This window comes from Mytilus trossulus, chromosome 8 (assembly GCF_036588685.1).
Source record: "Mytilus trossulus isolate FHL-02 chromosome 8, PNRI_Mtr1.1.1.hap1, whole genome shotgun sequence".
Classification (NCBI taxonomy): domain Eukaryota; kingdom Metazoa; phylum Mollusca; class Bivalvia; order Mytilida; family Mytilidae; genus Mytilus; species Mytilus trossulus.
This window is the reverse complement of record NC_086380.1, coordinates 64,737,637-64,750,907: the sequence shown is the minus strand read 5'-3', so window position 1 is coordinate 64,750,907 and position 13,271 is coordinate 64,737,637. Positions and strand designations below refer to the sequence as shown.

The following is a 13,271-nucleotide window of genomic DNA, read 5'->3' as shown; positions in this document are numbered from 1 at the left end:
GAAATTGACTGGTATAGAAATTTAATCATGATATCAACTCCATATTAATCCGACAAATTATGTAGGCGTGATAGCTCTTAAAGAACCGGAAGTAGATGATACGTATGGATGCCCCCAATTTTTATGTTTCACGTTACGCAATAAAGCGGAACAAGTTTTTCTGTGATATTGTTAATCTACTAAAACGACATATAAATTATTAAATTACCAATATTTGCTTGAACCTTACAAATGACAACCAGGATTGATTAATATTCAGCAGCTGAATGTTAATTTAAACTCGTAAATGAAACTACAGTTAATGTATTCTGAACATGCAAAATTTCTTTGTCCAATATATGTTATTTTATTGATTTAACACTTAAACAAACGAAAAATTGATAAATCACACATTTTTTTTTTATATAAGTCTAAAATAGCATCAGCATATCTAATACAAATCTGAGATAAACCTGAGAAAATTTAAAATCTGAAACAAACGGGTACACATCGGTTTAAGTTAAGATACAATTTTCTATTGGAATATGTTTCAGATGGGTTGAGACGATGCTCAACGCCATCCATTAATCAAACAGTCGTTAAACAAAATTTAACACAAATATATATAATATACAAATGCTTACGATTAATTTTTAATGCCATAGTTTTGATAACTGCCACAGCAACTATGAGAAGAACAATAAGAACAGCAGCGATTCCTCCAAATGTATACGTCAACTGCTTGCAATCGATGTCTAAGAAACGATAAAATATACTTTGTGTTATATCAATTGATTTCATTGAACAAATTATAAATTTCAAATATACAACTTGATTTGAACACCATATACAGATGTTTGTATTTGGTTTAATCCACGTCGTTTTGAGTCTATTGATTACTTTTACCATTGCCAATTATGCCACATCTTTTAATTTTATAACCTTTTGAGTTAAAAAAAAAAAAAAAAAAAAAGGTTTGTAATAACATGAGCAACATGACAGATGTCACATTTCAGCAAAATCTACTTACCCTTCTGGAGCACCTAAGATCACCCCAAGTTGTTGATGGGGTTCGTGTTGGTACGTCCCAAGTTTTTCTATGTTGTGTATTGTTTGCTATTGTTTTTCTGTTGTTTTTTTTTTTTTTTAACCATAGCATCGTCAGTTCATATTCTATCTATGTACCACTGCTATATTTTACCCCTCTTTCATGAACTTTATGGAAATTATATATAAAAGAAAATCAAACGAACCCCATCGACGATATAAACATCTTTAGCTACCCATGCATCACTCATCAAACGAATCAAAATGTATATCCAAATAATTGACAAAGCCACTAACCTGCATGGTACATCGTTGTGATTTCTTCCAGATTATCAACTTTGTAAATATTACATAGGAACGTTTCAGTGGTTGTATTGTTGACGTTTGTCAAGTAGAGGAGTTTATACATGTCATTTGTAAGGTATATCTTAATGGTGCCCTCGCAGTTTGAGTTGGTCTTTGTGTTTAATGATACACAATCACCGGTGTAGACATCCATTTGTTTCTGCAACAATCCTGTACTTTTCTCTGTAAATGATCTCTCTTTCTTCGATATCCCTTAAATTAATTAAACTTATAAATATTCAACCCGAGGAATGTCTTTTTAAAAAGTTCTAAGAACAAATACGAAAAATATATTAAAACATTTGTTTCCCCTGATGAATGGTGTCGTCAGTTTATTTTCGACTACTAATTTTGAATGTCCCTCTCCTATCTTACATACCTCATTTAATTCCCTAAAAATCTGGAACGGTAATCATGCTTCGGAAAGCGCACATACGTTTGTCTTTACGCAGAAGGCAAAATTGATTTCACCTTGTGATAGGTAAAAACAACACGAAAAGACTGGACAAAAAATTGAAATTAAACACGCAGCAACGGAAAGTCAAATTGTATACTATGACAATGCTAACAAAGTATATGATATTCAACTTACATTCTACAATTACCAGAATGTTTTCGTTGGACGTCACACACTGGTCTTCATTCAATGTCAAGCACTTATAGTTCCATACATTAGCTTTTTGTTGTTTTCCCCTGTCATTATCCAAACTGTATTGAAGTGATATGTTCAATTTCAAAGTTACACGCAGTAAATAATTCCCTTTATTGTGGTAATGTTTGTTGTTTCTCTCTATGACAGTACCGTGATTACATAGGACATTTGTTTGACTTAGCATAGCATCACTGCTGCTTCCTTCCAATACAGAGGAGAGGCTGCTTATTTCATTTGGTACGTCTAAAGAAGAACATATGCAGATAGTAATTCCATAGTTTAATACGATTGATAGATACAAACGTAAAAATAAATATATAAGATTTCATGTAAACATAAATGAATAAATAAACTATTGGTCTACATTTTTCAATAATTATTTACACTATCAGTAGCATTATACTATAAATGTGGTATATAATTCATTTAATATAAATTAATCAGGTTACTTCTTAAAGGGCATGTGGTCCACATCACTGTCATCATTTTTGTTATAAAATCTACACGAAGATCGTAAATTTGCCAATTATACATGTACGCTAAAGGGCTTTCGCATTCATTGGTTAACGTATTGGCTGTGCTCATTGTTGAAGGCGGTACAGTGACATATAGTTGTTAATTTCTGTGTCATTTTAGTCTCCTGTGGAAAGTTGTCTCATTGGCAATTCATACCACATCTTTATATTTGTTACCCACCAGTTGTTAGAAATTGGTTACGATTTGACATTTAAAGATTGATATTGATAGGGATTACCCCTGTAAGTAATTTCGCATTCTAGAAAAACAGACAAATCCAAAATAAAAAGTTTTTGGGTTTTTTTTTTGCTTTAAAAAAAGCAGTACTAAATAACTTACTGCACAATGCCACAATGACTGTATCTTGACGAACTTTTTCACCAATAAATCCTTGACACGTGTATCGTCCTTCATCGGCATCAGTAAAATTTAGAATTTGAAGATTTCCGGTATTTGTTACTCTATATTTTGTCTTAAACTTTGGGTTTACGTTCTTTCCGTCAGAAATGATCTTCGATTGTTCAAAACACCACGTCACATAATCATTTTTGGTTGCAATAAATGGACAAGTTATTTCGACAGTGGTGTCTCTCTGCACAAAGAGCTTTTTGCAATTCCACAATCCTGAAATATATATTTTTACGTAAACACATTCTATATTGTTTTAATTAAGAAATGTATCGGATTTGCCTTTATTTTTTGTATATTTTTTATGTTCTTCAAATATGCTGGTCGCGGGTATGATTGAACATGATGAAAAGATATAAACTGTCGTTGAAGAAATACTGTGTTGTTCCTGGATGCACATTAATTACATTACTTGGCTTGTTTGGAACTAAAACTCCCACAGCCAGCCCCTTTTGTATTACTTTTCAAAACATATAATACATATTTTCAATTAAATTTTAATCATAGAAAGTTTCGCTTCAGGAAAACATTTGTCAGTGACGAAAGCTGAAATCTGTTTTTGATCTGTATATTTTATGAACTCTTTCAAGCAGATGTTAACATGTATAGGGCAAATAATGTCAAATTTAAAACATTTGCCTTAGTGACTACTGTACATGGGCAGGTATGTTGTATAACAGTTTATTCTATTATATATATATATACAAATGTATAATAAGGATGATTGGTATGATTGCCCATGATAAATAAAGGCAACAGTAGTATACCGCTGTTTGAAACTCATAAATCGATAGAAAAAACAAATCCGACTTACAAACTAAAACTGAGGGAAATATGCATTAAATATAAGAGGAGAACAACGACACAACATTAAAATGTAACACACACAGAAACGAACTAAGCAATAGACAAAATCCGATGAGAATAACAAATATAACATCAAAACTAAATACATGAATTTGAAATAGAAAAGTACCGTGACACGTCTTATAGTAATGTGAATTCACACTCAAATATAAGAGGAAACAAACGACCCAACAGAAACACAACGTTAAAATGTAACACACATAGAAACGAACTATAATATAAAAATGGCCATATTCCTGATTTTGTGCAGGACATTTTTTAAGACAAAAATGGTGGGTTGAACCTGGTTTTTAAAACTATCAAACTATGTTCAATGTAGCTAAGCTTTCATCCAGTTGTGTGACACACCAAGATACATCTTGATATTTGATGACCAATCATTTTAAAAGACACTCTCTTTGCAGTATTTTCACTTCAATAGATATTGAAGGTGAAAGTCATTCAGGCAAAAGTAATTATATTGACAATTGCAGAAACAACTCAATTTACAATTGGTAACTAACTTACGGAATAGAATGCAGATCATACATATATAAATTGTATTCATTTCTAGTCCAAACTAAATCCTGAAATGTGATAATTGAAATTCTTAATAAATTATTCTATAACAAACAACTATCATCTTAAACAATAATGATGAAGCGTGTTTTTTTGGTTTTATGATTTCAAATTGTTTTTTCTCATGTAAAGTTAGTTGTTTAATTGTTAAGATCTGCTAGTGCTCAGAATATTTCCCTTAATAAAATACCTTTCTTGTACCACCTGGTTTTGTCTTACTCACATTCAGATTTCTTTATTAACCCATCATAGATACCCGGTTCATAGCAATACATCAAGTTCTAATCTTTTGACAGATATCACAATCAAGATCTGCCATTAACACAACGTTACAAACTCTATTTCGGATAAAATCATATGGATAGTTTATTTCTTGATTGCAAAACAAACCAACTCTTCTTAAAACATATCGATCCATGCTCGGTAAAGGATCATTAAGATATGGTAGTGTTTAGCGCTTTTTAATAAACATTTTAGTTTATAAATATGTGATCCGCTTAACATGAATTAAAAATTATATTTATATGAAACAAACTATAGCAATTAAAAGCAATAGTCTACCAGAACCCTTGATAGTCGATAATTAATTACTATTCGTGAATTTACGTACAGTTATCAAACAAGAACTGTAAGATTGATTGCACATAACTTAATTTTTTAGACTATTGCAAAAAAAATATTAAAAAAGTCAAATTTATTCAATTAACTAATATATAATATACATGTATACTTACGTCGAAACTGAATTTGGGGTAAAGATAAATATATAATCCAGGACTCAGGATTTTATAGAGTTTGATTTAAGAAGATTTAATGATTCATTTTGGAAAATATAAGATGAAGAATAACGAATTATATTGTCATGTCAATTGTGTATTGTTATGGTTAATCGTTTGTTTCCTCAATTCATGCACATGTCTATGACCCTTACAATTTCAATCGGTAGATTTTCAATTGATAAACTACAGAAAAGTCTTTGAACATTGATCTTTAATGATGTAACAAAAGGGTGGTGTTTTTTTATCTGGTATGTCTCAAGATCGTAAGGCATACAAATCATGATGTTTATTTGTATATATAAAAAAAAACGTGACTTGTTTGTTATTCAAAAAGTATTTATACATATAATATTGAAACAAATATATGTTAGACAAATATTCAATTTCTTGTTCGTACACTTGAACGTGTCTTCTTCTGGCAAATCATTATATACATATAATAAAATAATTCTATGCTGTATAAACTGTTGTCTATGGAAAATGGATGATTTTGTTTACTGCCTATAATTTCATTTTACTTTTGACATACATAATTGTTTTTTATCCGATTGTTTTTATAACTAACGATATAAATAGGTGCACAGTCATAAACAGCACCAATTAAATTTAATTATGTATTCATTTCTGTTTGTTATTAGATCCGTTATAGTATTTGTTCAAACGAATTACCGTGCTTACTATACTACCTTAACAAAACTTCAACACATTAACTGGGCACAAGGCAATCCCAACGTTTAGAGGGAACATGATACTCCGAAGGGAATTTGAAGTTTTATTCGACGTCACAGTTGATTTCACAATCAAAATAAATATACTGTGGTATAAAAAAGAATATTTCTGTACCTCTACAATCAGTTGTTAAAATTGTACTTTTTGGTCTACATGCAATTGAAGTATAATGTTACTTTTTAAGCTAGATGGTTATCTTAAGTGCAGAAAAAATATATAATGACATTGTTAAAAGTGTATTGTCCTATTTAATGTTGGATTCGTTTCGTAACAGGTTTAAATCAACGAAAGCAATACAAATGTAGACAGTAAATAAGTCAAAAGTATATCTTGAAATATTACTCCTTTTGTATTCACTATTCATTACCATATTACCCTTAACATTTCTTTGTACTTTCAGCTATAAGAAAACATGACGGTTAGGAAAGCATTTACATCTTATGAAATATTATTATTTATGTGTGTCTTATGGTACACCATCCACGTTTTTTTTATTAGAGCTCACACATTACACGTATCCCTCAAAAACAGATTCCTTCTGACAGGAATAATTAAGACTGATAACACAGAATTATTACATTGGTTGCAATGAAGTACATTGATTTCCCAGTTGAAAACGTGGTTATTTCACTCTCTGACGTCATATAACAATAGTCGTTGTCAAGACGTCAATAACGTTGGATCAAAACAAATTGTAAATGCGTAGGAAAAACATATAGTTCCTTACATTTTCTACATTAATTTCATAAAAAAGCCATTTGACGAGGTAATAAAAGTATAACTAATCGCCGTTTTTGAATATCAAAAATAAGACATCTTGTGACCGAACGCGCTCTGCGCACTTGTTTAATCCATGCGTAGTTCGGTCACGCGTAGTCTTATTTTTGATATTCAAATACGGCGATTAGTTATACTATAATTAATTACTTGATATATACTTCAAATTGAAGACGACTGCAAGGCGTACATTTGTATATCAATGCAATGTATAATTACAGAAGTACTGATACAATATACACAACTGAGGAATTCATTAAGAATGGTATTATGGAAATTTGATTATTGCGAACAATGGTGAATGAAGTGTGATTCATTTCCTTTTGAATTGATAGTTAATTTTAATCATTAATTGTAATATTTCCGCAATTGTGTCAGATGACATAGAAAAATAAAAAAAATTGGTCAATTGCATCATTGTTTTCCCTCTTTTAGATTTATTACTTAGATAGAATATACTGGCTAGTTTTGCTTTGGGTATATTATGTTGTTCCCAATCTCAAATTGTAAAAAGTCTATAAACCTCAACAATTCCAAAAATCGAGCATTTCTAGTGAAAATACAAATTCTATGTGGGTATCTTGCAAAAAAAGACTCTAATATGTCTAGTTCGCTTTATAAAGTCCATTATGAATTGTGTTGCGCAACCTTGTTTACTCGTCACACTCGGGATTTCTAATCTGGCCGATGGCATTTCGATCACATCTGTCAGTGACGTCATGTTGATAGATTTATAGATTATAAAAATTAAGAGACGGAAAGTGTTATTTATTGCACATTGTTAAGTCTAAGGTTCATTCGTTACTCCTTTCATTAGAATTCAATATCAAACCACTCAATGTCATTTGATATGTATCTCAAAATAATTGCTCATATTTTAAATAAGTTCACATTAGTTTTGTATGTAACATGAAGAGATTATGTTGGAGTATGCTAGATATCACATTTACCAAACGAACTTTTAAATATTGTCATATTAAAGTATTAATGAACATTTAAAAATTGGTCAAAAGCGAAAAAGTAGAAAACACAACGCGTGTTTCTGGTGATTTAAATAAACATATGTCTCCATGTAAACGTTTTCGAATGATCTCTTTTTTTGGGGGGTTTACATAAAGGTGCCTTAAAACTCTACCCTAAAGACCTGTATACACCTTCTTACGGTGGCATCTGTGTCCAATCATTATTTTTGGGGTTTATTTAATAGTACGGTGACCAGACCCAATTTAAAAAAAAAATCGTCGAATATACTACTAATATATGGCTATAGTATATATCATTGGATTCGGCAAAATTAGTACTTTTGTAATATCGATGTCGTCAAAAAGAAATGTGGTAACACTTTTGCATTAATCTAAGTCAAAGATCAACGTACTGTTTTCTTTTTTTCCTTCTATATTTTCAAAATTGAAATATATAAGCAGCATTCTGAGTTAAATTTCAGATAAAGACATGTTTTTCAATTAACAATACATTATCTCTCGAAAATGTAACTAAAAAGGAACTTATTACTTAGAAATCGATTAAATCTGACACTTGACGTTCTATTATACAAGATCAATACAAATTCCGTTAAAGTTACAGTTGTTACCTTACTGGGTGACATTCAACATCAACAATACATGATAAATGTTGTTGTCAATTGAAGCCTAATATCCAAAACGTTTCTTTTTCAAAAGGTCATGCATTTAATTCATTACAACCAAAAACCACTCATTACCTAGAAAACAGTTACAATTTAAAAATCAATCAAAATGATCCACATAACAGATTTCATCTAGGAGTATCTTCTGGTTCATCTGTAAAGAAAATTTTACATAATTCTGATCCTTGAAAGGAGCAAAGCTCCGTACATGTAAGGTTTTGTTTTGAACAAACACATGAATTATTATCATTTTTTATTTTTCCTTAAACATGATCCGCATTTAATTCATATAATGATGTAATGCTTTAAAGACATTTGTCAGATCAAACATCTATGAAACTAAGTTAAATTTTCTTGCACAAACAAAGGTTTCGTCTGTGTCAGTACTCCAGAAGCTCTGCACCTAACATAATTGTGCGTGTCTTGTAGACTGTTTTCTTTCCTACTCCAAATAAAGACCCATGCATATGTACCCAGAACTCGCTTGTATGTGTCATCTGTTTGTAGTTGTGAACACAGAATAATCACACCCGTATCAGAGGTCCGTATGATTATTCTGTTGTTCTTTCCCATTTCTCTAAACTTCATGTCAAGGTATAATGCATTAATTATCATGGGTAAAAATAAATGATGAAAATGAATTGAAACGTACTCTATCAAATGCTAAAATTTCGTAGTGTTCAATTTTTACAAAAACCCTTCAATAACGGATTAATTATGCTAAGCTCTGTTTGAAATTGTTAAGATAAGGTGTAACAACAATGAATATAATAACAGAAAGCATATCATGAATATTCTTTTAAAAAGTAGACCTAAAAACTTTTGAAGTGTTTTTTTCTTTAAAGTAAGGGAGCGTACTTCAAAGCCCATTTTACAAAAATTGCATCGTACGATTTTTTGACGACAAGTCAAAATGTGAAGTGTAACCTTTTAACTACCAATACTGTTATTAATCCTCTTCCCTTTCATGAATGTGACCTACCGAATTAGACTTTTTACCGGATTGGTTATCACATAAGCAACACGACGGGTGCCACATGTGGAGCAGGATCTGCTTACCCTTCAAGAGCACCTGAGATCACCCCTAGTTTTGGTGGTGTTCGTGTTGTTTATTCTTTAGTCTTCTTTTTTTGTCATGTGTACTATTGTTTGTCTGTATGTCTTTTTCAAATTTAGCCACAGCGCTGTCCGTTTATTTTAGATTTATGAGTTTGACTGTCCCTTTGGTATCTTTCGTATAGCTTTTATAGCCGTATAGTCCGAATGACGACTAAAATCCTTAAATAAGCGATTTTTTCTTACTTTGTCACCGTACTATAAGGCATTGATTAATTGTAAAATATTAACTCTAGGGTTTTAAATAAAATTTATTAGTCTTTTGGATATGCCTCGGACTAATTCAGCTCACATCAAACCAATGTGTCTGTACGCCCATGCAATAGCATTATGCTCTTATCTGATAGTGCAAATAAATGGCGCTTCGGACAAACGCCAGTGTTAAATGCTTTAGTACTGAAAGGATATTTTGGAATTTTTTTTTTATCTTATTGAATTGAAGTTTACCGCAAAAAGTGTAATAAAAAATCCGAACAATTAGACAAATCAAAAACAGGTAGTCCATAAAAACTGATACAAAATCAAACGCTTATAATCAACGGAACAAATGACATTGTACAGGCCTTTTTTGAAAAAAAAATTGTAGGTTACACCTGAATTGAAAACACCGTTGTATCAACAACAACAGAAAAAGGCAGTCACATTGTCTGTCTCAATTCACCAAATAAAAAATCTATAATAATTAACTCGACAACGATGAACATATCATTTACTATCAGAAATGAAAAATTAACAAAAGTTTTGAGATCAAAGGGTAAATTTTCCTGGAATGTAACCTACCTAATATTTTACATTTATCACTAGGATTATACTTTAACAACACTACCAGTTTCGCATAAAGAGCAAAATCTGTCTACAGTTCTATAACACTTTAGATCCTCCCTGATTGTTGTCGGGGTTAGTGTTGCTGAGGTTTTCCTTTTTTATTTTGTGTTTTGTATATGGTTGATGACTTCAAGTTTTTTTCTTATTTGCCAAAGCGTTGTCAGTTTATATCCGACTGATGAGTTTGAATATCCCTTGTGTATCATTTGCTTCTTCTAAATAAGTAACGGTTGCATGATGATTAGCACATTATAGGAGAATCAAAAAATGTTCACCTTTCTAGAAACATTATCTGATCAACAAACTTTCGGAATTCACCGGATGTTCGTATGCTTAGTCTTTTGTTATTCCTTTTAGATTTTTTTTTACTGATGTTATTTTTTTCTTCCTTCGCAATAATGCAGATGGTGTTTTTTTTCTCCCACTAAGCAATTTTGAGTTTTCCTCAGTATCATCTGGCTCTTACCGATGGTGGCATTTATTATACCATATGCATTTATATATAAAGATGAATGTGTGGTGATTAATTTTACTTTGTCATCAATATATAACTAAATATTGGGATTATAAACTAACTTGTTAACTCTACAAAATCTTCTTAAGTTCAACTTAATTCTTTTCTTCTTGCTTAATACTTTGCAAACGGATATAAAACGATCTTTGGGATTTTGATCCCGTTATTTCAAATATATTTTGTTTCTCTGCACATTTCAATAAGTCATCACGTTGTTTTCCTTGATTTAAATATCAATGCGTATTACAAAGCATTTTCTAAAAATTCTAAATGAATAACATTTCTCAATTGCAATTTTGTATATTAAAATATTTGCACAAAATCACGTTTGCGGTACTAATGAGAATTTGAAATTTCTTTTTTTTTATATATGTGTATATGTGTGAAAAGTAAAATCACAAAACAAAAAACTCAGATAAATCTCAAAAAGATAATCACTAATCGAATGGCCAAATCAAAAGCTCATACACATCATTAGAAGGACGAGGATCGAAGAACTTGTGCGACTCTCTGCATCGTTACGTAATCTAAATGTTAATCACTGAGTGAATTTTGTTACAAATTCTAAGAATAAAGCATTAACATTTCTTTTGTTATGAATTCAACTATACATAAAGAATTTAGAAGATGAAGATTATACCGAAAATCGATAGCAAACAACATGAACAAAGGAAAATTAAAATAGAATTAGAACAGTCCACCAGTCATGTACATGAGTCAACATAAAAAACGCAAAAATGAGAAAAATGAATACTGAGCTATAACAAAAACGGGATGGTCGTAGGTAAATTGGAAAGGATAGTAGTTCTGGGCTTCAACAGTGGCACATTTTACAATGTGATTAACGTATTGCTATATTTTCATTTTTTATATAAGTCTTTAAAACGATTCAAAGTATGAATTTAAAATTAATCATGTTTTTACAACTAAGAATGTCATCTTTATACATAAATATGATAAACACAATATGAACCACAAGTAAATAGCTCCCATGATTTTTTGAATTGGTCTATACAGCGACAATGTTATTTTTTAATATGAATAAAGGACAGATTTGAAAAAATTTTTAACGGGAAATCATCGACACTTGAAACAATACATCAACAGATCAAAATACAAACTTCGGCACGTGTCTCTCTACTGTCAAAGGTTCTAAATCACTCCAAGTGTAAACAGTCAGTAAAACCGGAAGCGAATCAGTATGCTAGTAATGCTTGAGTTCTTATTTATCTTTTTCATTTTGTGCTTTAAAGTTTAATATAAGCTATATTTGCAGAATCCTTCATGGGAATATAAAAAACAACATTATGTTAATTATGTTGTTCTTATCGTTCGACTTGACTTAAAAGACTAGCCGTCTCCAACTGAACTGAAAAGAAGAAATACGAGAAAATATAATGTTAAAATTCCTGACATAATACATTCCTCAATGTGACAGTTTTTTTGTTTACGCATCATGTTAGTAACTCATAAACTGATTGTGCCATATAAATGGCAAAGTCTTACATAAAGAATAATTCAAGCATCTTTGTTTTATCAACTATCACACAATCATGTAAAAGAGAAGCGAAAGATTCAAAAGAGATATTTATATTCATTTTTCGAAAAAAAACTGAAAACGTAATGACCAAAAAAGATAAGAAATAAAAAATAAAACCACAGTAGCCCAATATTTTTGTTTAATGCCGTTTTAGTTTTTGAGATACTAGTTATTGAAATTCATAACATCGTTAGGCAAAATACAAATAAATAAACAACATTATACAAATTGTCTGTCAGGATATGTTATCCTTATCAACCTTTTCTAAATTACTGGAAGTAACCTACGACCACTCTCACAAAAAATACTTGTGACTCTAGCTGTTATTTATTACATTTTTTTTATATTTCAGTTGAAATGGACATGGAAATCTATACAGTATTATTATAACTAATTACTATAATGTTATGCAGTAGCTTCAATCTGAACATTATCTTTAAAAATTCGGAATGTAAAAGAAAGGTTGCTCCTTACAAAATAAGTAACATTATGCAAAAGTTAAAAGATTTTTCCATAAGTAGAATCCTACTGAAAGCTCTGTATTAGAACTTATTATAATATTATATAATTCTGTGAAGAAAAGTGTGTCCAGATTGTAATATAATCCATGGCAGTTCATTTGTATATCTTGTTAGATATAAATTTTAGTATTTATTGATGTTTTACTCTTAATTTCTCTTTCCAAGATGTGATTATAGCTTTTTGTAGAGTAAATGTGTCTGCTATCGAGTTTTGTTTCAGTTTTGTTATTTCGCTTATATCATCAATTATGCCATGTATAAGAATTATATCTTTTTCTACCTAATGCCTATAATATAAACTTTTGCATTGACTCTTAATATATTGATTACCCAATATAAGATTTGAACATTTATGGAATTACCTTCGTGATAGTATTTTCAGATTTTCAGATCTGCCATAACATTTCGAATTGATTTGAAATTTGGTATGCTGGTCTGATAAAGAATAGCTTA

The 13,271-nt window shown here is 30.4% G+C and overlaps 1 protein-coding gene across 1 annotated transcript; it reads right to left on the bottom strand.

Moving 5' to 3' along the window:
* Nucleotides 1–1,610: 1,610 nt before the first annotated feature.
* Nucleotides 1,611–4,380, bottom strand: LOC134727862 (uncharacterized). The gene is made up of 4 exons (XM_063592257.1): nt 4,322–4,380; nt 2,879–3,163; nt 1,977–2,266; nt 1,611–1,640 (listed from the first exon to the last, which is right to left on the bottom strand). Exons 1-4 carry the CDS (start codon nt 4,359–4,361, stop codon nt 1,611–1,613), a joined length of 645 nt encoding a protein of 214 aa, XP_063448327.1. The 5' UTR covers nt 4,362–4,380.
* Between the last annotated feature and the right edge of the window lie 8,891 nt (nt 4,381–13,271).

Excerpts from the sequence above, each read along its gene's own strand:
- LOC134727862 (XM_063592257.1), bottom strand. The coding sequence starts at position 4,361 with ATGAATACAATTTATATATGTATGATCTGCATTCTATTCC. Across the intron at positions 3,164-4,321 it reads TATGATCTGCATTCTATTCC|GATTGTGGAATTGCAAAAAG; the intron begins GTAAGTTAGTTA and ends TATATATTTCAG. Across the intron at positions 2,267-2,878 it reads AGTCATTGTGGCATTGTGCA|ACGTACCAAATGAAATAAGC; the intron begins GTAAGTTATTTA and ends GTTCTTCTTTAG.